Source organism: Schistocerca piceifrons, chromosome 4, assembly GCF_021461385.2.
Source record: "Schistocerca piceifrons isolate TAMUIC-IGC-003096 chromosome 4, iqSchPice1.1, whole genome shotgun sequence".
In the NCBI taxonomy this organism is placed as follows: Eukaryota; Metazoa; Arthropoda; class Insecta; order Orthoptera; family Acrididae; genus Schistocerca; species Schistocerca piceifrons.
The window spans coordinates 698,897,635-698,923,593 of NC_060141.1; the positions used below are offsets into that span (position 1 = coordinate 698,897,635).

Consider the following 25,959-nt stretch of genomic DNA (forward strand, 5'->3'; position numbering starts at 1 on the left):
ATTTTTCAGTATTTGATTTTAATGGATTATGAAAGTAATGTACATTTACTTTTGGTTAATACGATTGAAATACCTTAATTGAGCTCAGAAGCATCAAATCCTGAAACCTGATGCTTTATACGTTTCTGACAATTTCATGAAACTGTTGCTTAAGTTGTTTTAATCCACTGCTCCATATTCTTCATCTGAACCGAAACATTAACGTCCTATGTTGTCACACATGTATAAAAGTTCCTGATGATCCTACCAAATATACACTAGCTTGCCACCACCCTATGAATACGTTTTCTGCTAGAGTATAAAATACGGAAGGTGTTTGATATAAGAAACTTATCTTATTATAATTTTTAGCATGTATTTGCGAATTTCTTTGGGAGGTTTTGCGGAAATTTCTTTGTTCATTTACAACTGCTTTGACCCATAACTTTTCTGTAGCAATCTCTTTGGAGGTATAAAATACCGTATAGCTCCTTTGTGATTCATCTCGCTTTTGTAACTATTTCGCGAACGTATTAAAATCCAGTCGAGCCTTCTAATGGAAATCAATGTACTCGCACGGGCTTTCGGAAACTCTGTTGCATATTGGATGCCAAACTATGCACCACCATGCGGTTTCGTCATACAGTGTGTGGATGACGTGTGGAACACTTGTGACACCATCGCAGGTAATTCCACCGAAAGTAACAAAGCTTTCACAGAAGAATCCGTAAATGTAAACAGGATAACACCTAGATTTTTGTTATCTCTATAATACTACCCAGTGTATACATCTCATTCCCGTGTCCCGTCATACGCATTAAAATATGCTACTGGTACATCTTTAATACTTTCTTACGTGGTTTTCGTTAAGAAGTCTTGGTTTATGTACGTATTTAATTTCATTAAATATTCTGCACCACGACATTCTTTACACTTTTAGTTGCGACTCTTTCATTATTGGGTTTTGACATGCATGGAATGTTGTGCCCGTAACGAAATATTTAACACAGCAGGAGCCTTTTGTTGTTTAATACGTTTCTTACTACTGGCTATGTTATTTGATGACTCTTGTACAATCACAATTTGACATTCCAGAATGATCTTTTTTCTACTGCATCTTCCCTCATTTTATTTTTAGTAAGAGTTTTTTCTTTTATTTTACCCCAGGTTCCTCTTTGTTTAAAATTTATTTAAGTTATGATAAGAAATTCGCTCGCTCCTTTCAGCAGCTCGAATAACGTTTCTTTAGTTTAGAGGGGTCTCACTTCTGACGTGTACCCACTAGAACCGTATTGGTATTGTGACGTTGTAAGCACGCAAATCACCAGTACAAAGGGATGCTGATATTGTGAATGTTTGTCTTATGCTTTCACGTATCAATTGACGTTCGCGTATATTTTCTATAAAATAAGTGTGGAATACATACACAAGGTTCCTACCTAAAAAAAAGAAAAAAAAACCAACTTTATCCTATTTCCATATAAAATTTTCAGATAACTCCAAATTATTCATTGCGTGTGAACCATGTTACTGTTAATTCACAGGTAGTGTAATTCTTATTTCAACTTATCAACTAAGAGTCGAATGAGGGCACGGGGACATGTGCACATTGTGCCGCATAATCTACTTCTTTTGGTATCCTACAAATTCGAAAACACCGCTAATTGCTCTCTAATTAGTAATAAAGTTTTCTCTGTGCAATAGTGGTACGACGCGTCCACAACATACAGACCTACGTTATGGAATGTATTTGGTTCTCTAACGGACAGGTGGTCCACAAAAGGTACGTACGTGCTGCGTACAAACATCAACATATGCAAAGCAAAAAAAGTACTGAACTACAGAGAAAACGATTGCTGCTTTCTGCGTCTATTCTCTTCTTTCTACTGTTATTTTTCAATCAGCTGAAAGAAATATTTAAGAATAAACTGTTCTCACGACGAGATATGAGAATTTAGTTGTTTTAAATCTGATACATTTAATACAATTTTCCTTTAATTCTACAATATTTCCGCCGCACTGGGCACCCGCGCGGTCTCAGGTGGCTTATCACGGTCCGCACGGCATCCCCCGCCGTTGGTTCCAGTCCTCCATCGGCCATGGGTGTGTGTGTTGTCCTTAGCCTAAGTAAGTTTAAGTTAGATTAAGTAGTGTGTAAGCTTAGGGACTGATTACCTGAGCAGTTTGGCCTCATAAGACCTTACCACAAATTTCCAATTTCATGACATTTTCAGACTAAGGGAATAATTTGATTGTACAATTCACACAATCAATTAAGAGCCATTCAAATAAAGATAATACAAAAATTTATTGGATGACGTGAACTTGTCTCTGTTGAATATTTACCTTCATTGTACTAAAATACAATGCTTATATGACAGAGTGCGGAGTTTGGTAGCTCAAATGCATACATTGCTAATAACTTGCACATAATTTGTGCACTTTGCAGTTCAGTCTGTAATTTTTACTTGTTGTCTTTCCCTTCTTTTTCGAAACGTTTCTAACAGACAATTGCGACATGGTGATAGAGGCTAGAGAACAGAGGCCGAAAGCAGCAACCATTTTGCCTACAGGCCAATATTTTTTCTTTTTTTGTATTACCCAGTTAATGTCGGCATTGGTCTGTGCCAAGTGCCCTAGATTTTGTTGAACCATTCTCAAAATGAATTTCCTGAGACACAATAATATTTGAAATCTTCTGGTTTCCTGAATTCAGTATATTTCCCTGAAATTTCTGTACAGATATTTATATACTTGGAATACACGATTCACGGCTGTGTATGTTTTCGTTAAATCACAGCATAGTCATTTCTGCTAGAGTAAGGGCCTCTGTACCTTGAGAACATGAAGTGACGACTACAAGGCAAAGCAGACACAATAAAACTTACACAGACATCGTAATAGGTAAATATCAACAGCACTCGAAAGCGTGAACGGACTGCTGAGAGCGTCAGCTTCACCAAACCACTGTGTCCTACAGTAGTTCATTGTTGACACTGACGTACACAAGAGCATGCTGATAAGTAATATCTCCGAATATTTATGTGAAAACTCTTAATGAGTGTTAAATCAAACCTTATTAACATTCTTCATCTTTATTCTTCATGACTACATATTTATTTCTAAACATAGTCACCCTGGCGACGGACCAATCACTCGCAACTAGAGACCACTTTGTTGATACCCTAACTGTAGAATACTTGTTTTGTAAATAAGACTGTCTTTTCCTGCTGCTAGTTACTTTATTTATCCCATACGCGTTTCGCCTTCTCCTGTTCTAAGGCATCTTCAGTGGGCTCTGTAACGATACAATTTTCTTAGTTTTAGATTATTAAATAGTTCACTTAGCAATTTTTTGTAAAAAAGTAATTACTTAAGATTTGCAGATCTGCGTTTTCTCACATCTGGTCTGGAGGTCACATTACCACTTTTGTCACTGCCATATAATCACATCTTTGTGTTCTCGCCTTCTACACACTGTTCACCATGTTTCTCACTCTTTTTATTTACGTTGTGAAAAACATTGTACGACGAAATAATTGAAAGTGAATAGTTCACCACAGAAAAGCACAAAGATGTGATTATATGGCAGTGATAAAACTGGTAGTGCGACCTCCCGACCAGATGTGAGAAAACGCAGATCGGGGAATCGTAAGTAATTACTTTTTTTTACAAAAAAATCGCGAAGTGAACTGTTTGATAATCTTAAACTAAGAAAATTGTATCGTTATAGATCCCACTGATGATGCCTTAGAACAGGAGAAGGCGAAACGCGTATGGGATAAATAAAGTAACTAGCAACAGGAAAAGGCAGTTTTATTTACAAAACAAGTATTTATATGCTTGCTGCTGAGGATGGCCACACAAACAAACTTGTCAACTGTAGAAAGCTTGACTTTGTTGATGGAGCCACAACCTCATCTCTGCTTTCACCGCTTGATCACTATCAAACTGAAGTCTCGAAGGTGTTCTTTAAGTTTTGGAATCAAGTCTGGACTGTATAGAGAACGAACGATGACAATGAACCCGGGGCGTCGGATTGTTTGCAATTGTCGCAGCACCCATGTGTGGTCTGTCACCGTCATGCTGAAGGAAAGGGTGTTCCATGTAGGAAAACTCTACTCGAATACAGCACGCTGTTTCTCATGCACGGACATAGTTATGTCACACACCGCTATGTTACACGCTATGAGCCGTCTAGCAGCAGAGGGTTGCAACTCGCGTCCGTGACTCGGGAAATTCGATCGAGTAACCCGTATGGCATGTATTACCTCAACAGATTTAGATAACGAAGAAAATTCGCAGGCATTACTTCTCAGCACGCCCTTGTGTCAACCCATAGTGCCTACATGTAGCGATGTTCCCTTATTACCGCACTATACTGTGTCAACGGGCAGTATCATCTAGTTTGGGCTCCTCTAGCAATGTACGCTTGTGACGGGATTTCAGTGTTTTATATGATTACAGATACGTACCTGCAAGAAAAGAAAATTGTATTACGAAACTGTACTCTTTGATTTATGAATTATTACTTCTCTTATCTTCTCGTATTAAACACCGTAGCCGGCCGGAGTGGCCATGCGGTTCTAGGCGCAACAGTCTGGAAGCGCGAGACCGCTACGGTCGCAGGTTCGAATCCTGCCTCGGGCATGGATGTGTGTGATGTCCTTAGGTTAGTTAGGTTTAAGTAGGTCTAAGTTCTAGAGGACTGATGACCTCAGAAGTTGAGTCCCATAGTGCTCAGAGCCATTTGAACCATTTTAAACACCGTGATTTACAGAGAAAGAGAGACAATTCCCTATTTATCTGAAAATTTCTTGTTCTGAGGTTTCTGATGCTTCCGGGTAGTAGTCTTTCTTTACCAAAACATCTACGTATTTTACAGATACATGACTAATTTGTCGCTTACCTTTCTGTTTATTATTTCCATTCGTTTTCTCTGGCGTAACCACTTCCAGCATGAGACTACCGTGACAAGTATTACGAAGGCGAGATGAATGCATTTATAAATAACTAATGGGTATAAACGACGCTTTTTAAGGGAAGAAACTATGCTGATGTTCCAAAAACTGACCAACACAAGACTTAATTCCAAATAGTGGCGTTGAGAGCTCTTCACGTGCTAAGGTAAGTATACCGGGTGTTCCTGTCTGCTCATCACGCGACGCTTGCAACGCCGTCTGTGATAGGAAACTTAGGTTTTTTTCCCATTGCGAACATTGAAATGGTGAACGTTGTTGAACTGTGTTGAACACGGGACTACGCAGCAGACGACGCCTTACTATTCCCATGTTGATCCAACGCCATCGTCAATTAAGATTACGGTGGGCAGTGATCCATCGAAATTGGATCGTGGATCAACGGCAACCAGACGTGTGGATGGATGAATCACGTATTTCGTCATAAATAGTCGGTGGTAATGACCGGATACGATATCATCCAAAAAATAGCGGCGCGGTAAATTTCCAGTATTATGCTTTGGGGACTTCCATGGCACCTATGGTAGTAATCGAATGCGTCATGAGATCTTTGGACTATGTAAACACTATTGCGGACAACCAGCATCCATCGTAGTACCTGATGTACCCCCTGCCAGCGATGGCAATTTGAAGCAAAACCACTGTCTCTGCCTTCAGTCCACAAGCATCCCACAGTGGGTTTAGGAGCATGATAGTTAACGTATCAACCAAATTCCCTGACACCGAACTCATGAAACACATATGGGACGCTATCTGCCGCCTACTCCTCATTCAGTAATAGGGAACTGCGTGACATGTGCTAAGATACGTTATGCCACGCACCACCGCAAATCTACAAAGGACTTGTCGAACCACGCCAAGAAGAATCGCAGCTGTAACACGTGTAAAAGTATGAAACCGGTGTTTCCCGATAGATGGTACTAGGCGTTAGACCGCGTCTGCAGCGCCATCTACTTCCTGTAACGGCTGACGACGAATGACAATATACAATAACCCAAGTTTCATACATCGGTATTTGTTTTAAACCAGTAAATAAGCTACGTTTTGTGCCAACTAACTACGATTAGCGGACAGAATTGGTTTTCTGTTATCATTTGAAGAAAATTGCTGCAGAATTGCATCGAATGATTGTCGAAGCTTTCGACAAATCTCCTCTTGGGAAAACAGTGTTTTGAGTGGTTAAAAAAATTCGAAAGTGGTGATTTTGACGTGCGAAACGACGAGCGCGGGAAACCTACTAAAAAAGTTCGAAAACAACGAAATGCAGGTCTTATTGGATGAAGATGATACTCAGACTTCACAGGAACTCGCGGAACAATTGAATGTGGTGAAGAAAGCCGTTTCTCTTTAGTTAAAAGCTAAGCGAAAGGTGCAGTAAGTGGGAAAATGGGTTTCACACGAACCGAATGAAAGACAGCAAGCAAGTCTAAAGATCACTTGTGAAATGCAGCTCACCAGATACAAACGAAAGTCGTTTCTCCAACGAATGATGGCAAGTGATGAAAAATGGATGTATTTTGATAGTCCTAAGCGTCGTTAACCATGAGTGAATCAAGGCAAACAATAGACATCCACAGCAAGACCAAATCTCTTTGGAATGAAGACAATGCTCTGTGTTTGGTGGGATCAGAAGGGTGTCATGTCTTATGAGCTGCTAAAACCTGGTGAAACCGTTAACACTGATCACTGCCAACAGCAAATGATCGATTTAAATCGAGCAATACGTCAAAAACGACAGGAACACGGAAAAAAGCTACACAAAGTCATATTGCTCTATGATAACGTCCCATCACTCACAGCAAAGGACCAGGGAAACGATCGAGGCGTTCAGTTGGGAAATACTAGAGCATGCGGCTTATTCTCCAGACTTGATTATCATCTATTTGCATCACTGAGACACACTCTCGTTGGGCAACGAATGAAAATGTGCGAAAACGGCTCGCTGACTGGTTCAAAAAAGAACTGCTTTTTGGCATGGCATTCATGGCCCGCCGGAGAGGTGGGAAGAAATGTACGGGGTGATCAAAAACTCAGTATAAAAACTTAATAAACCACGGAATAATGTAGATAGAGAGGTAAAAATTGACACACATGCTTGGAATGACATGGGGTTTTATTAGAACAAAAGAAAGGATTGCTAGATGTGTGAAAGATCTCTTGCGCGCGTCATTTGGTGATGAACGTGTGCTCAGCCGCCACTTTCGTCATGCTTGGCCTCCCAGATCCCCAGACCACAGTCCGTGCGATTATTGGCTTTGGGGTTACCTGATGTAGCAAGTGTATCGTGATCGACCGACATCTCTAGGGATGCTAAAAGACAACATCCGACGCCAATGCCTCACCATAACTCCGGACATGCTTTACAGTGCTGTTCACAACATTATTCCTCGACTACAGCTATTGTTGTGGAATGATGGTGGACATATTGAGCATTTCCTGTAAAGACCATCATCTTTACTTTGTCTTACTTTGTTATGCTAATTATTGCTATTCTGATCAGATGAAGCACCATCAGTCGGACATTTTTAAACGATTGTATTTTTTTTGTTCTAATAAAACCCCAAGTCATTCCCAGCATGTGTGTCAATTTGTACCTCTCTATCTACATTATTCCGTGATTTATTCAGTGTCAACTTTATACTGACTTTTTGATCACCCGGTATAAATAGCAGTGGAGATTATTTTGAATAAAATATTGTTTATCAGTTTCAAACAACAGACGTGTAATTATTAGAGCCAAATTCAGATTTCATACTTGTACAACAAGTATAGTGTTTTGACGCTCTGCTTCGAGGCTATGCATAGATGGTCGTAATGTTTAGGCTCGTCAGTGTAACCAAACATTAATTTTCCTCCGTAAGTTGAGTTAACAGAAACTATCTTTCGTGGATGATTTCCCCGTGTGCTGCTGTTCTCGTGAGCGGCTGGTGAGGGACAGGCGTGTTGCAGGCAGACCGCCGCCGACGGTGTCGTGGTTCGTCGACGACCGGCTGACGGAGGGTCAGCTGCAGGCCGTGGGCCGCCACGTGGTCGTCAACCGCCTGGAGGTGCCGCGCGTGTCCCGCCAGCAGCTCAACACTGCCTTCAAGTGCCAGGCCTCCAACACCAAGCTGGTGCTGCCCCAGGAGAAGACGGTCCGTCTCGACCTGCTGTGTGAGTACCTTCCCCTCTCGATTCTGCACGCTTACGCATTCTCAATTCACCACAGTAGGAAAGAGACAAGTAGTGGTCTGAAAAGTGGCTGGAGCCTAGGGTATGTAAGTCGCACTGCAGTGGTGGCGAGGTATGCACCTTACTATTGCGACCTAGGCACCCAGGCCCACATTTGCATGTACAGTTTTCTTTTTAATCAAGTGACATTTCCCATTGGTGTATTACCGAGTCGAATGATACGACCGAGGTGTCTGCTGACGGCCATTTTTCTTGATCTGTACCGTCAAATCAGGCAGAGCTTTGTCAGTAGAGGCCGGTTACAGGGGCTTTGATACCTCTTTCCAACTTCCGTATTTAAACGTATACGCAGGGTGACATAGAAGGACGGTTTAAATATTTGGGGCAGCTTTCTTACACCAAAAAAGGAAAAAAAAATCAGTAAAAATTGACTATATAATGCATATTTTAAGACCTATGAGAAATAGTTCAGTAGAAGAGACGCATTTCACATTAGCGGAGATGAACAAGGGCTCATAGCTCTTACAGTCCACGTTTACTGGACATTTTTTCTTTTTCTGCTCCATAATACCTCCTTCAAAAATATGGAAAGCAAAGAGCTTGCAGTAGAAGATGTGTTTCACAGTATCAAGGACGAACAAGTGCTCATGGCTACAAAATCATGCGTTTTACAACCCATGATTACTGGACGATTTTTCTTGTTATGGTGTAATGAACATGTAGCTAAATTTTTAAAGATGTCTTTGTGAAACAACCTTATATAAACTTGAAACTTACCGTGTTGTAAAAATTTTTGCCGCTATACCTGTTGAAATTTAAACCGACTTGTGCCGTGTTTGTGTTACTTTAGCTATTGGACGGCAATACGACATCACATTCACCTTATTTATACAGATATGAAGAAGTTCCGAAACCGTAAAGCTGCAGAAACACACCATGTATTTTGCGGTAACGTTAGAAAAATGTTCACCAGTTCTATTAGGACATTTATTAGAACTTCGGTTTCTTCCTGAAACAGCACTAGACCAGAAAATTAATTTACTGTAATAATAACATTCCCCTCTTAAACTTTCCGTCAAGTAGTGAAAGAAGTACATGTATTCAGTCCCAAGGAAAATCACTTCCGAATGAATTGGAAATGCAGTGAGACGTGAAACTGAACTTATTTTCTAATAGTAAAGTGTAACATTTATCACACTGTCAGTTAATTACTAAAATTTGTATTTATGCTCTAAACAGGAGAAACAGAATATAGCAATTCTGGCAGCAACGGTATTAGCAACGCTTACACTTGGCATAGAAACTGTGAATAACATGTTTCTCTTATAGCAGTTTACGATAATGTATGACACATAAATAGCACTTCAATTTTTCCTTCATTTGTAAAGCAATTACTGGTTTAAAATTAACAAGCAAATGAATGTCTGATATTTTAGATTTAAAAATGGAAAGCACAGTTCTTTTACTTTACTGTAAACTGTCTGGGAAACTTTTACACTGTTTACAGTCTTAATATAGTACTTTAATAAATCCAGTAAATAAGTTCTTGAGTACGTCGACACGGTGCTGAACTCCACTTCCGAGGATACGGATCAGGAAATTATCCGGGTTAAAATGACAGCTTAGCCAATGCTTGCCCAACAGTCTAGAATAACATTAGTCTAGTATTTATCGCTGATAGTGACCTATACGTTTTACAAGTCTACTCATCAATTTGCCTGAAAGTATCTAGACGCTGAGCTGAATACAATGTGTAATTCGTGAAAACTTCTGCTAAGCTTCCTTATATTAGCAGCTCCATGTTGCTTCCATTGCAAATGATATCACTTCTTTTTCTCGTACAGTGTCTTTTAACTTATCATGATGCTGCTATGATGATTCTTTCTAAGCGCGCGCGCGCGCACACACACACACACACACACACACACACACAGACGTTCATCAGAAGCTTTGTCTTTAATGAGCGACTCCGAGACTTCCATGATCTGACGGGATCCGGTATTGACACTGTGGCAAGCCCGTTGGCTTCCTTCATCTGCTTGACTCTTTTTAACCATTTGTAACTGGCAGTAAGAAGTTCAGGTGGATGTAGCTTGCAGTAGTTATAGAGATAGGAGGAGGATAAAACAGCGTGGACAGATGCGCGAAACACATCGTCAGCCTGAGGACCACAATAACAGCTGGAGGTTATTCGATGCTTTTACGCAGTTATGCACTCAGACGTACTATGGGCGAATTCGACACGAGAAAAAGAAGCTTATAAGCTATGGGAAAACCATAAAAGAAGAGACTCAAACTGCCTGAGTTGTGATGTTACAGAAGCATTCTAGGAATTAAGTTTGGAGAAAATAAATGAGGAGGATCTTTGCAGAAATGGCGAGGAAAAGAACGTGACAGAATATTACGATGACAGAAAATGTGTTAAGACATTGTCGAACAATTTTCATGGTACTAGAAGAAACAATAGAGGGCAGTAATTCTACGGTTAGACAGCTTTGAAATATATAAGACAAATAATTGGTGACGATGGGTTTATTACTGTGATGTGCTGAGGAGATCAAGGTGAGCCGTATCAGATCAGTTAGAAGATTCATAACACCAAAATACAGAAGCATTTTGAAAAAAAAAAAGTGTAAGAAAGTGACATATTATCAGTGTATGTACATTGGTAATGGATTTTAGTAGTGTATTGGCATAGATATCGAGAAACATTTTCACACTTTAATATAAAGAATTGAGGCAACTACTTTTAATGATTACAGTTGTTCAGAAGTACAACGCCATACTTTTTAAAGGTAATGTTGGTATCTAGTCCTACCAATCAAGGGTAAAAACCGTATCTCATCATCAATTTACTTCCTGACCCTCATTAAGTATCGCTGCCACCGCTTATTTGCATCAGCTTTGTCTACTCTACCAGTGTCATCGTCCTTGGAAAATACTTCTTTTACTTGATTACAGGTAAGTAGTTTAGTTATTTATTGTATGACCGATTTGTCGTACGGATACCTGGATATTTTTATATCTGTTCTCTTCTGTTATGGGAAATTGTTGCAGTTCATATGGTGCTTTCGTATGGACTGCAGTCCTTTTATTTGGGATCTAAATATTGCATACAAGTTATTTTGAGTCGCTTCTCACAGAAAATACATTAATCACATTAGAATCGTGCGGATGCTCTTTATGGTACGAACTTCAAAATACCTTCCTTTGGCACCCTTCATGTTGTATAGGATTGTGAACATTTCTGCTGAACTCATGCGAATAAATACATTCACGGGTTGGAGCCCTAAACGTACACACATTGGCAATGAAACTTCAAACGATTTCAAGTCGCAGTGACATCCACGCTAACATTATCCATGTAATAACCTCTATCTCCTCACTTTCTACTGTCTTTAAAATTCAATATTTGTATTGCAAAGAAGATGCGGAAAGTGTTTAATAAAGAAGAAAATGAAATAAGTGTTCAAGAAATTCTTCCATTTGACGTAATTTCGACGCTCACGTTTATCGGGAACAACGACAGTCCGCTATTGTTTTAAACTGTTATTTTGTTTCCTTTTCATTTGTTCACTTTCAGGCAATGAGAAGTGCGTGCCGTATACAAACAAATCTCTCAGCGGCGGTCCGACTGTTTGGTGATGGATCACGTGCCTTCTACAAATTGCCGTGCACGTGCGCGGGTATTAAGAGTGGGTGGCCCACTTACGGCGGAAGCATTTTAAAGCATAACACAGTCAGGTCCCGAAGAGTAGTCACGCTAACCAGAAAAAAACATCCAAAATTGGACGCCTTCACCAGCAGAAAACAAAATAAAAACACATCGTTCCTTCTTTGAGAGTAGAGCTAGGGTGGATGATCTTATTTCTACTTCAGTACCGTCCACAAGGAATTTTCGAGAATCTGCAAATCAGCTGTGATTGGTTTACAAAAATTACCTTTGGCAATCAACCTAATAAAGGAAACGAATTCGTAGTAATGTAATTAATTACAGATAGTATCTCATTGCCGGCCGCGGTGGCCGTGCGGTTCTAGGCGCTGCAGTCCGGAACCGCGGGACTGCTACGGTCGCAGGTTCGAATCCTGCCTCGGGAATGGATGTGTGTGATGTCCTTAGGTTAGTTAGGTTTAAGTAGTTCTAAGTTCTAGGGGACTGATGACCTGATATGTTAAGTCCCATAGTGCTCAGAGCCATTTGAACCATTTAGTATCTTATTTCACAACTGCAACATGTGAACCATTGGCTAAGGAGACAGCTTACTAATACCGAATTAAAGCACTTGCGTGAGAACAATTCAAAGATATTAGGAGCAAGGAAGTCACTTGATAGTTATCTAAATTATCCGTGATTTTTCCAGCGTTCATATTTCAGAAACTTCGAAATAGCTGTGAACGTTTGGCTACTCATTGTCAGTGGTGTCGTAGTCTCTGCTTTTGAAGCTCCACGATAGTAAAATTTTATCTTCTTGTACTGTACTCGTAAGTCCGTCAGCGTGTATGTGTTTAAAGACGCGTTCTTACTAATTTTTTCCACAGTGTTTTACAACACAGGGTGGAATGTGAGAACCATTGCACTGTCGCAAGTCTCTGAAAACATCGGTCGGATCGTTCTACCAATGGTTCAATTCCTAATAGAATTCCGCTCATTGGTCACGGAGTCGTTCGAGAACTGCAGCGTGAAAGTCCTCGCTGCTGGAAAACCTCTTTCCCTCAAAGACTTTCATTCACATTGCCGAAAAAATGGAAAACACTTGGTGCAAGGTCAGGACTTGCCAAACAGCATCACACAAGTCTTTTCGGCCTTGATTAAATTGTGGAAACCACCTCATAATGACAGGATGCGACGCAGCATTTGCTCCACACACCGCCAGAATTTCCCGCTGAATCTGCGTCCAATGTAGATTATTTCCCCCACAAGAACAGCGTACTGTAGCGTTTGAGTACTTTTTCAGTTGATAACGCTGTTTTACTTACAGACTGGCACAAAGGAATCCAAGGACTAGTACTCAAGTCTCAGAAAACGCCACTCTTGTTCTACACTACTGGCCATTCAAATTGCTACATCAAGAAGACATGCAGATGACAAATGGGTATTCATTGGACAAATATAATATGTACTAGAACTGACATGTGATTACATTTTCACGCAATTTGGGTGCATAGATCCTGAGAAATCAGTACCCAGAACAACCACCTCTAGCCGTAATAACGACCTTGATACGCCTGGGCATAGAGTCAAACAGAGCTTGGATGGCTTGTACAGGTACAGCTGCCCATTCAGCTTCAACACGATACCACTGTTCATCAAGAGTAGTGAATGGAGTATTGTGACGAGCCAGTTGCTCCGCCACCGTTGATCAGAAGTTTTCAGTTGGTGAGAGATCTGGAGAATGTGCTGGCCAGGGCAGTAGTCGAACATTTTCTGTATCCAGAAAGGCCCGTGAAGGACCTGCAACATGCGGTCGTGCATTATCCTGCTGAAATGTAGGGTTTCGCAGGGATCGGATGAAGGGTAGAGCCACGGGTCGTAACACATCTGAAATGTAGCGTCCACTGTTCAAAGTGCCAACACTGCCAACAAGAGTTGTCCGCGACGTGTAACCAATGCCAGCCCATACACTCACGCCGGGTAATACGCCAGTATGGCGATGACGAATACACGCTTCTAGTGTGCGTACACCGCGATGTCGCCAAACACGAATGCGACAATCATGATGCTGTAAACAGAACCTGGATTCATCCGAAAAAATGACGTTTTGCCATTCGTGCACCCAGGTTCGTCGTTGAGTACACCATCGCAGGCGCTCCTGTGATGCAGCGTCAAGGGTAACCGCAGCCATGGTCACCGAGCTGATAGTACATGTTGCTGCAAACGTCGTCGAACTGTTCGTGTAGATGGTTGTTGTCTTGGAAACGTCACCTTCTGTTGACTCAGGGATCGAGGCATGGCTGCACGATCCGTTACAGCCTTGCAGATAAGATGCCTGTCATCTCGACTGCTAGTGATACGGGGCCGTTGGGATCCAGCACGGCGTTCCATCTTACCCTCCTGAACGCACTGATTCCATACTCTGCTAACAGTCATTGGATCTCGACCAGCGCGAGCAGCAATGACGCGATACGATAAACCGCAATCGCGATAGGCTACAATCCGAAATTTATCAAAGTCGTAAACGTGATACGCATTTCTCCTCCTTACACGAGGCATCACAACAACGTTTCACCAGGCAACGCCGGTCAACTGCTGTTTGTGTATGAGAAATCGGTTGGAAACTTTCCTCATGTCAGATCGTTGTAGGTATCGCCACCGGCGCCAACCTTGTGTGAATGCTATGAAAAGCTAATCATTTGCATATGACAGCATCCTCTTCCTCTCGGTTAAATTTCGCGTTTGTAGCACGTCATCTTCGTGGTGTAGCAATTTTAATGGCCAGTAGTGTACAATGTTAGTAGTGTGGACCGACATTTTGTAACTTTCTAATGTCCCTAAGTAGTACGGAATGTGAATTAAGAATAAATAAATCGATATCGAATGTGTAGAATAGCTGTTGGAAGGAAAATAATGACACACTTAAAACAACAACAGGTAACCACACAGTAGCAAAGATGAACGAAGTTTACAACGCATCGACGACTTGAAGAAAGTGTAGGTTCGATGGAGCAATGAAGACAGCTTTCTTCTGTTACTGATTGGTGATACAGACATGATGATGAAGTTTCTTGAAGTCTAATGTCCATCGTAATATATAACTGACGTTTGGACCATTGGAAATCATGAGATAAAGATACTGGAAAACATTGAAATGTGGTGTTATCGAACAATATTAAAAATATAGTGGACATGTTCTACGTACTGTCTAAGTACTAAAAGCAATACGTAATTGATTAAGTCGAGGGAAGTCCCTTACGAGAAGAGCAGTCTAGTTTTTGGGACACCTTCTGCGTTGTACAGGATCACTTTATCTGGAAGGTGCAGTTGAGATGAGCTGTTGTCGAGGCAGAAAAAAATCACAATATGAACATGAAATGCTTGAGGTTAGTTGCTGCGTAGAGATGAAAATGATAACACGAAACAGGAAAAGGCAGAGGACAGGACTGCAGTAATCGCGAACTGATGAAAAAACAGAAAATTCTCTAATTTGGGTGCCATCATTTCAGACATTATTCGTATGGCACATTTTCGCTAGTTAACATCATCTCACACCACAAACTCTCCACGAAACTTTTGTAACCCACAGAACATTTGCACTATAGGAAAGGACGGAAATATAGAAATGAAGGTAAAATCTTCTGGGTTCTTAGGCCACCACAAATTTCTTCTCTACGATCGACGGTTCGACCCTTTTCCTGGGACCTTCTTTAGTGGCTTGTAGTGTCTACGCTTAACTAACCATTGTTAACGACTGGTGTTGCGTTCCTAATGAAAGGATGCTGTCTTACGCTTATATTGAAGATGTGGTGTTATTGCTAATGCTAAAGAAGATTTAATGATTGAAATTCTTCCGGCTGCGTTTGGTGGACGGCCATGGTAATCGTAGACAGAGCAAGAGATTGTCCGCAGAGGTAGCTTCATGGATGTTATTTGTATTACTCGCGTAAGGTGGCCACGTGTTCACTTCCTTCTTGACGGGAAAGCAGTAAACAGGAAGCCTATAGCCGACCTCTCTGGTAAAGTTACATTCTTCCTCGAAAATCTCAACACGTTTTCGAGCCATACTGCTATAAACACTGGTTCCAGTGACACGGCCGCCGTTCCACCGATGTTCTGCTGTCAGAGATTTCACACCTTGATTTAGCCGCATGTGGAGATATTTCTCTCACAGTCCTTTCTGTTTCGCCTACATACCCTTCGTCACAGCCACATGTTATTTCACAGACTCCTACAGGGTGGAGATAATAAGGTGCTTCCACATGGAAAAAGTCTGTTATTTTGTTTTGAGTGATGAAATGGTATGTATTCCATTTTTTCCTAAAATTATGCTGATGCCCTCAGTGAACACCAGACTGCAACTTACCAGAGCGAGGAGGTTGTTCGTCCTTCCTATGAACATAATTAACATTTGATTCAATGGGCGCCGTCAATGACCTAACTATCACAGCCTTCATTGTCTTCTTTAATAAATCCAACGTCAAACTGTTATTATAATTGATACTGGAGGCACATGAAGATAGTGTTTCTTTCGCGCAATCCGTGTAACTTCTTTCCCATGATGATTTTCCACCAATAGCAGCAGGAAGAATTTTAATCAATAACTGCTTCAGCATAAGCACCGGAAAAACCAATTTCTAACCGAACGACGATGGCCTACCGATACGAACTTCAGGAATTTTGCATAATAAGCCCACTTCCTGACTATAAGGGCGGGACAGCTGGCTTTCTAAAAGGAAGGGACACAGGCCTTTGACAGTGTCCAGATAACTGTGAACACCTACAGAAGAAATGTGTCAATGGCTAACATCTCATAAAATTTTATTTTCAATGGCAATGGGTCCGAAAGCCTGAAGACTTACAATATACATTGTATACGCGAACCCACACGGAATGGGATATCAAGAAAGAAGTGTTCGGACTAAAAACGACGTGCCGTATCGAGGAACCATCCATTAGATCGCTTTAGGCAACTTAAAGGGATTTAATGAAACCACTGAAAACCCAAATCAGGATGGCCGGACTCGGGTTTGATCCATCGTCCTTCCGAATAAGAGTCCAGTGTACAAATCAATGTGCCATCTAGCTCGGTAAACAGCAAGTAAACTGCTTATTATTTCCCAAGTATCTGTACAACTGCTGCTACATTTGTCCCAATGTGAGACAAGACGGTCAGTGCCCCAGTGAAGAAATGACTGCTGTTGCCTACGGAACCAAGATTGTAACCAGATGTGCCCTCTTCATCCGAAGCAAATAGACGACTTTTTTTTTCCATCAGTCTACTTACTGGTTTGATGCGGCCCGCCACGAATTCCTTTCCTGTGCTAACCTCTTCATCTCAGAGTAGCACTTGCAACCTACTTCCTCAATTATTTGCTTGACGTATTCCAATCTCTGTCTTCCTCTACAGTTTTTGCCCTCTACGGCTCCCTCTAGTACCATGGAAGTCATTCCCTCATGTCTTAGCAGATGTCCTATCATCCTGTCCCTTCTCCTTATCAGTGTTTTCCACATATTCCTTTCCTCTCCGATTCTGCATAGAACCTCCTCATTACTTACCTTATCAGTCCACCTAATTTTCAACATTCGTCTATAGCACCACAACTCAAATGCTTCGATTCTCTTCTGTCCTGGTTTTCCCACAGTCCATGTTTCACTACCATACAATGATGTACTCCAGACGTACATCCTCAGAAATTTCTTCCTCAAATTAAGGCCGGTATTTGATATTAGTAGACTTCTCTTGGCCAGAAATGCCTTTTTTGCCATAGCGAGTCTGCTTTTGATGTCCTCCTTGCTCCGTCCGTCATTGGTTATTATACTGCCTAGGTAGCAGAATTCCTTAACTTCATTGACTTCGTGACCTTCAATCCTGATGTTAAGTTTCTCGCTGTTCTCATTTCCACTACTTCTCATTACCTTCGTCTTTCTCCGATTTACTCTCAAACCATACTGTGTACTCGTTAGAGTGTTCATTCCGTTCAGCAGATCATTTAATTCTTCTTCACTTTCACTCAGAATAGCAATGTCATCAGCAAATCGTATCATTGATATCCTTTCACCTTGTACACTCCTGGAAATGGAAAAAAGAACACATTGACACCGGTGTGTCAGACCCACCATACTTGCTCCGGACACTGCGAGAGGGCTGTACAAGCAATGATCACACGCACGACACAGCGGACACACCAGGAACCGCGGTGTTGGCCGTCGAATGGCGCTAGCTGCGCAGCATTTGTGCACCGCCGCCGTCAGTGTCAGCCAGTTTGCCGTGGCATACGGAGCTCCATCGCAGTCTTTAACACTGGTAGCATGCCGCGACAGCGTGTACGTGAACCGTATGTGCAGTTGACGGACTTTGAGCGAGGGCGTATAGTGGGCATGCGGGAGGCCGGGTGGACGTACCGCCGAATTGCTCAACACGTGGGGCGTGAGGTCTCCATAGTACATCGACGTTGTCGCCAGTGGTCGGCGGAAGGTGCACATGCCCGTCGACCTGGAACCGGACCGCAGCGACGCACGGATGCACGCCAAGACCGTAGGATCCTACGCAGTGCCGTAGGGGACCGCACCGCCACTTCCCAGCAAATTAGGGACACTGTTGCTCCTGGGGTATCGGCGAGGATCATTCGCAACCGTCTCCATGAAGCTGGGCTACGGTCCCGCACACCGTTAGGCCGTCTTCCGCTCACGCCCCAACATCGTGCAGCCCGCCTCCAGTGGTGTCGCGACAGGCGTGAATGGAGGGACGAATGGAGACGTGTCGTCTTCAGCGATGAGAGTCGCTTCTGCCTTGGTGCCAATGATGGTCGTATGCGTGTTTGGCGCCGTGCAGGTGAGCGCCACAATCAGGACTGCATACGACCGAGGCACACAGGGACAACACCCGGCATCATGGTGTGGGGAGCGATCTCCTACACTGGCCGTACACCACTGGTGATCGTCGAGGGGACACTGAATAGTGCACGGTACATCCAAACCGTCATCGAACCCATCGTTCTACCATTCCTAGACCGGCAAGGGAACTTGCTGTTCCAACAGGACAATGCACGTCCGCATGTATCCCGTGTCACCCAACGTGCTCTAGAAGGTGTAAGTCAACTACCCTGGCCAGCAAGATCTCCGGATCTGTCCCCCATTGAGCATGTTTGGGACTGGATGAAGCGTCGTCTCACGCGGTCTGCACGTCCAGCACGAACGCTGGTCCAACTGAGGCGCCAGGTGGAAATGGCATGGCAAGCCGTTCCACAGGACTACATCCAGCATCTCTACGATCGTCTCCATGGGAGAATATCAGCCTGCATGGCTGCGAAAGGTGGATATACACTGTACTAGTGCCGACATTGTGCATGCTCTGTTGCCTGTGTCTATGTGCCTGTGGTTCTGTCAGTGTGATCATGTGATGTATCTGACCCCAGGAATGTGTCAATAAAGTTTCCCCTTCCTGGGACAATGAATTCACGGTGTTCTTATTTCAATTTCCAGGAGTGTATTTTAATTCCACTCCTGAACCTTTCTTTTATTTCCATCATTGCTTCCTCGATGTACAGATTGAAGAGTAGTTGCGAAAGGCTACAGCCTTGTCTTACACCCTTCTTAATACGAGCACTTCGTTCTTGATCGTCCACTCTTATTATTCCCTCTTGGTTGTTGTACATATTGTATATGACTCGTCTCTCCCTATAGCTTACCCCTACTTTTTTCAGAATCTCGAACAGCTTGCACCGTTTTATATCGTCGAACGCTTTTTCCAGGTCGACAAATCCTATGAAAGTGTCTTGATTTTTCTTTAGCCTTGCTTTCATTATTAGCCGTAACGTCAGAATTACCTCTCTCGTCCCTTTACTTTTCCTAAAGCCAAACTGATCGTCACCTAGCGCATTCTTAATTTTCTTTTCCATTCTTCTGTATATTATTCTTGTAAGCAGCTTCGATGCATGAGCTGTTAAGCTGATTGTGCGATAATTCTCGCACGTGTCAGCTCTTGCCGTCTTCGGAATTGTGTGGATGATGCTTTTCCGAAAGTCAGACGACTATGAATGTCTTTTTTGGGGCTTCAAAAATATGTAAATTTCTTAGCAAAAAGTCGGGACTCTACAGGGTACGTGTAAGGTTTTCCCGGCCAAACTCCAACAGCGATGTAAAGTTTCTTCACTGAAAATCCTCGATTGATCTCAGATGTTGACACGGAAACGAGGAAAAGTTGCTGAAATTGTAAGTCTGGAGAAAACCGTTGTGTGTAAGTGTAATGTAGATGATTACAAATCTGGAGGATGTGGAACTGGATACATTTGAAATTTTATACTGTCGAATGATCTTAAACAATAAGTAGACTGATGAAATCTGGAATAAAGAAGTACCAAAAAGCGCACTTGAGGATGGATGGCTATAAAAGACAGTTAACAGAATAAGGGATAGATTCGGAGCCAGTGCTCTACGGCATCCGGTATTAGTTAAGATGATGCGGGAATGGATAATGTAGTAGAATAAAGAGCTGGTAAATATTGACTAGTATATACAAAGTAGACTATACTTCAGTTTGGACGTAGAGATTAAAACAATAGCACAAGGTAGTAAAGAATTTAAATTGATTGTGTATACTGTCACTCGTACACAAGTATCGTCTTTAGAAGCAATTAATGCTTATTATTTTTGAGACAATTCTGCGTGATATTGCTAAATATTGTAGCGTACGCAAGTTGGCTTATTCATTCACGTGCCGCACGCAAAACCAGGTAGTGGTGAACGCAACATAAATTATACATCCTTAAAAAAATAATAAAATTGAGTAAACACTCAGGAAAACCTTTGATATAGAGTAAGGTGTCTCTCCCGTTCCTATAGGTGTTGGACTACAGTAGATGTGGCAATACTCTAAGAAACAAAGTGTGGAGAAAGCCCAATAACACAAACAGCTATTTTGATACTGTAGTGACTTGGCAAGACAGCCAAGCCACTCGGAGGTAGCCGAAAGGCACGCGTTTAAGCTCACGCAGACTGGCGTGAGGTCTGGAACAGGACAGTGTCTTGAGAATTGCAAATAAAGTACGAAGATCTTGGAATAATTAACTTTAATCCATAATTGGAGAACATCGCTCTTGTTTATACATAATTACAATCTGAATATAAACTGGTAATGGCGCCTTGCTAGGTCGTAGCAAATGACGTAGCTGAAGGCTATGCTAACTATCGTCTCGGCAAATGAGAACATATTTGTCAGTGTAGCATCGCTAGCAAAGTCGGCTGTACAACTGGGGCGAGTGCTAGGACGTCTCTCTAGACCTGCCGAGTGGCGGCGCTCGGTATGCAATCACTGACAGTGGCGACACGCGGGTCCGACGTATACTACCGGACCGCGGCCGATTTAAAGGCTACCACCTAGCAAGTGTGGTGTCTGGCGGTGACACCACAGATACTACTTCGAACTGTGACTCCACCCAGAAGAAAGCAGTTCGTAACGCACTGTCGACGGGTGCCTTCCGAATCAGTGACATCAATATCTTGTAATCGCAGCTGAATTTCGTAAAGGAGCTACTGAAGGCCTGTGGCTATGATGGTTTGTCCATAGGAGGGGTTTTCAAGCGAAATAGAATTAATTATAGTAATGAGAGGACGAGAATTGCATTCTCCCTTTGATTGGTTACAGTTCGTTTCAAGAGCTACATCACATCGGCAGAAATCTTAACAAAAATGGTTTAAGGACATCATTTCTCCGTGACAGAAAATAAGACTTTTCCGACGTAAAACGGTCGCATTTCATCACGCCACACTGCGGTAGTCTATAAAGTGACGTCTTGTTGGAAGAACTTTCCTGGTAGCAGTTGATATTTATAAGAGCGACTCTAATTTTAATATAGATGAAGGCCACAGCCTTCAAGTTTCGTAGCTTCCCGCCAACAAGGATGCAAATACTCAACCACAGTGCGGGAAGAAAATAAGTAACAGGGGGCCTCCTTTGTGTCACGACGCTAAGTTATTGATGTTGTTGTTGTTGTGGTCTTCAGTCCGAAGACTGGTTTGAAACTGCTCTCAATGCTACTCTGTCCTGTGCGAGCCTCTTCCTCTCCGGATAACTACTGTAACCCGCATCCTTCTGAATCTGCTTGCTGTATTCATCTCTTGGTCTCACTCTACGGTTTTTGCCCCCACCACCCGTAGTTCCCTCCAGTACTAAACTAGTGATCCCTTGACGTCTCAGGATTTGTCCAACCAACCGATACCTTCTTTTAGTCAAGTTGCACCATAAATTCCTTGTCTCTTCCATTCTATTCAGTACCTCCTCATTGGCTGGGTGACGGACCCATCTAATCTTCAATATTCTGCTGTAGCACCACGTTTCGAAAGCTTCAATTCTCTTTTCGTCTAAACAGTTTATCGTCCACGTTTCACTTCCATACATGGCTACACTCCAAGTAAATACCTTCAGAAAAGACGTCCCAACACTTAATTCTATATTCGATGTTAACAAATTTCTCTTCTGTAGGAATATTTTTCTTGCCATTCGCTGCCTACATTTTATATCGTCTCTACCTCGGCCATCATTAGTTATTTTGCTACCCAAATAATAAAACTCATGTACTATATCAAATGCCTCTTTTCCTAATGTAATTCCCATGGCATCACCTGATTTATGTCGACTACATTCCATTATCTTTGTTTTGCATTTGTTGATGTTCATCTTACATCCTCCTTTCAAGACACGGTCCATTCCGTTCAACTGTTCTTCGAAGTCCTGTACTGTGTGCGACAGACTTATAATGTCATTGGGAAAACTTAAATTTTTATTTCTTTTCCATGAACTTTAATCCCAACTTTGAATTTTTCTTTGGTTTCCTTTGCTGTTTGTTCAGTGCACAGATTTAATAACGTGAGGGATAGACTACAAACCTGTCTCACTCCCTTTTCAATCGGTGCTTCCCTTTCATGCCCCTCGACAGTTAAAACTGCCGTATGGCTTATGTAAAACTTGTAAATAGCCTTTCACGCCCCGTATTTTACCCTTATTACCTTTATAATTTCAAAGAGAGTATTCTCGTCAACATTGCCAAAAGAAAAGGCTAGAAATACTATAAACATAGGTTTGTGTTTCCTTAAACCTATCCTCTAAGATTAGTCGTAGGGTCAGTATCGCCGCTGATGTTCCTACATTTCCCCGGAATCCAAACTGATCTTCCACGAGTTCGGCTTCTGTTAGCTTTTCCATTCTTCTGAAAAGAATTCGTGTCAGAATTTTGCAACCGTGAGTTATTAAACTGATAGTTAGGTAATTTTCACACTTAGCAACTGTTATCATTTGAACTGAAATTACTGCATTCTTCTTTAAGTCTGAGGGTGTTTCGTATTTTGCAAACCAGATGCAAGAGCTGTGTCGTTGATTGGTCGCCCAAGGCTATCAGTAGTTCTGACGGAATATCGTCTATCTCCGGACCTTGCTACAACTTACACCTTTCAGATCTCTATCAAATACTTCTCGCAGTATCATATCTCTCATCTCTTCTTCAGCTATGTTCACTTCCCTTTTTATAACATTGCCTTCATCTCTCTTGTATAGATCATCTATATACTCCTTCCTCCCTTCAGCTTTCCGTCTTTGCTTAGGACTGGTTTTCCGTCTCATTTCTTGATTTTCATGTAGCTGCTTCTCTTTTCCCGAGAGGCCTCTTTAAACTAAGTGTAGGTGGTATCTACCTTTCCCCTAATCAGACACGCTTCTAAATCCCTACATTTGTCCTCTAGCCATTCCGGCCGAGTCAATTTCCGCTTCCTGTCAATCTCAGTTTCGTACTTTTGCATTTAATTTTTTTTTCCTTTCAGCAGTTAAATTCAAAATCTGCTGTGTTCTTCAACGATTTCTTGTAGGTCTTGTATTTTTACCAATTTCATACTCTGATCCTTTCACTATTTCATCTCTTAAAGCTATCCATTCATCCTCTGCTGTATTCCTTTCCCCTGTTCTGGTCAACAGTTGCCTAACGCTGCCTCTGAGACTTACAACAACCTTTGGTTCTTTCAACTTATCAGGGTCCTGTCTCCATAAGTTCCTAACGGTTAAAATGTCTTCACTTTTAATCGGCATTTCATAACCAATAAATAGTGATCAGAGTCTGCATCTGCTCCTGGAAATATCTTACAATTTAAAATCTAGTTCCTAAATCTCTGTCTAACCCTTACATAATCAATCTGAAACTTTCCTGTGTCTCGAGGTCTCTTCTTTTATGATTCTTAAACCAAGTATTAGCGATGAAATTGTACTCTGTGTAAAATTCTACCAGGCTGTTTCTGTTTCATTCCTTTCTCCCAGTCCATATTCACGTAATACATTTCCTTCTCTTCCTTTTCCTGTCATTTAATTCCAGGCTGCAATCAAATTAATGTGTAATAAGTATTGGTAAATACTTCAGCCTCTTTCCCTGGCTTTTTCGTTGACTGTCCAATGATGATGGCACTTTCGTCGGAATAATCGCGTGAAAACTCTCTTTTATTTGTTAGCACGATACAAATTTTGACAGTATGGGCCTAACCTGGGAAGCTAGTATATCCTGAAAAAGTTCCTTGCAGAGGGCTAGAAAATTACATAAGAAGCAGTTGGTAGACGTACATGATGCGGAGTAACAACCCAGAAAATTCTACCTTCAAAGACAGTAGTCACGAAAGCCAGCAGACCTTCATATATTTTTTTGCAGGAATATGTAAGCATGTTAACTGAAAAGGGACCACTTATTATCACTTTCCTGTTCCGGGATTTACGAATATTCGTGTCACAATGCGTAGAGTTAGTAAAATTTCGTTTCTCTATGACAGAAATAAGTGTGGGAACGAGATTCGGTTGAATAGTTGTTTTCATTACGAATAGATACGAGTCTGGCACTAATCTGTTTGGACGCGTTAATGCCGTGAGATGGAGTAGCGACGTGTCTGGCCCCTCCCAGTTAGGCAGACCCGCCTGACAGGTGGCAGACATAAACAGCTGTGCGGAGTGTGGGCAGGTGTTGGCGCTAATGCGCCCTAAACGCTTGAGTGGTGCTCGACTGCGGCGGGCTGTTTAAACAGCGCTAGGCGTCGTGCATATTGCACGCGGCTTCCTCCACACGTGGCAATTCAACAGAGCCGTAGCATCGCTGCACTATAAGCCTTCTCAAGTAGACTTCAACACGGGTTTTAAAAGTAGATACACACGGTAGTACTCCGTAACACATTCAATAAAAGAGTTCTGCCGTTATCAGATATTAATATGAAAATGGAGAAGAAGTTCCTGGATGTGCTTGTCTGAAGCATAGCACTTCAAAAATGGTTCAAATGGCTCTGTGCACTATGGGACTTAACATCTGAGGTCATCAGTCCCCTAGAACTTAGAACTACTTAAACCTAACTAACCTAAGGACATCATACACACACATGCCCGAGGCAGGATTCGAACCTGCGATCGTAGCGATCGTGCGGTTCCAGACTGAAGCTCCTAGAACAGCTCGGCCACACTGGCCAACTGAAGCATAGCACTGTATCATGCTGGAAGCAGAAAGTTGTCCTCTATTTTCAACAAACGAGGAACATAAATGAATACTACTGCGGTCATGTAAAGGGTGGGTGGCAATGAGTTTTATTCTGAGTACGTTGCTTTTCATGAATATGTCACTGAAGAAAAATTAAATGCGTTTGTGGCATTATTAACCGGGAGTCCTCTTCTGTGGAGTTTGGCCACCTGCTGCAAATTTTCTTAACTGATTTCAGTTACGAGATTCTATGGTGAAATGTTAATGAAGTTCCAAGCGGAGAAACTCCCCGACCCGACCGGGAATGTAATGAAAATATATATTGAGGTGACAAAGTAATGGGATAGGGATATGCACCGGCCGCTGCGGCCGAGCGGTTCTAGGCGCTTCAGTCTGGAACCGCGTGACCGCTACGGTCGAAGGTTCGAATCCTGCCTCGGGCATGGATGTGTGTGATGTAATTAGGTTAGTTAGGTTTATGTAGTTCTAAGTCTAGGGGACTGATGACCTCAGATGTTAAGTCCCATAGTGCTTAGAGTCATGTGATAGAGATATGCACATGTACAGGTGACGGTAGAATCACGTACACAGCGTATGAAAGTGCAGTGCATAGGCGGAGCTGCCAATTGTACTCACAAGGGAACCTCCCCATCGCACCCCCCTCAGATTTAATTATAAGTTGGCACAG

At 42.1% G+C, this 25,959-nt stretch overlaps 1 protein-coding gene across 1 annotated transcript in view; it reads left to right on the forward strand.

Annotated features, from left to right (window-relative positions):
* LOC124796117 (hemicentin-2-like) overlaps window positions 1–25,959 on the forward strand; it is a 790,202-nt gene that overhangs the window by 557,067 nt on the left and 207,176 nt on the right. The window contains exon 5 of the mRNA XM_047260206.1: window positions 7,908–8,111. Coding sequence (XP_047116162.1) covers window positions 7,908–8,111 — 204 coding nt within the window. The remainder of the gene's footprint in view (window positions 1–7,907; window positions 8,112–25,959) is intronic.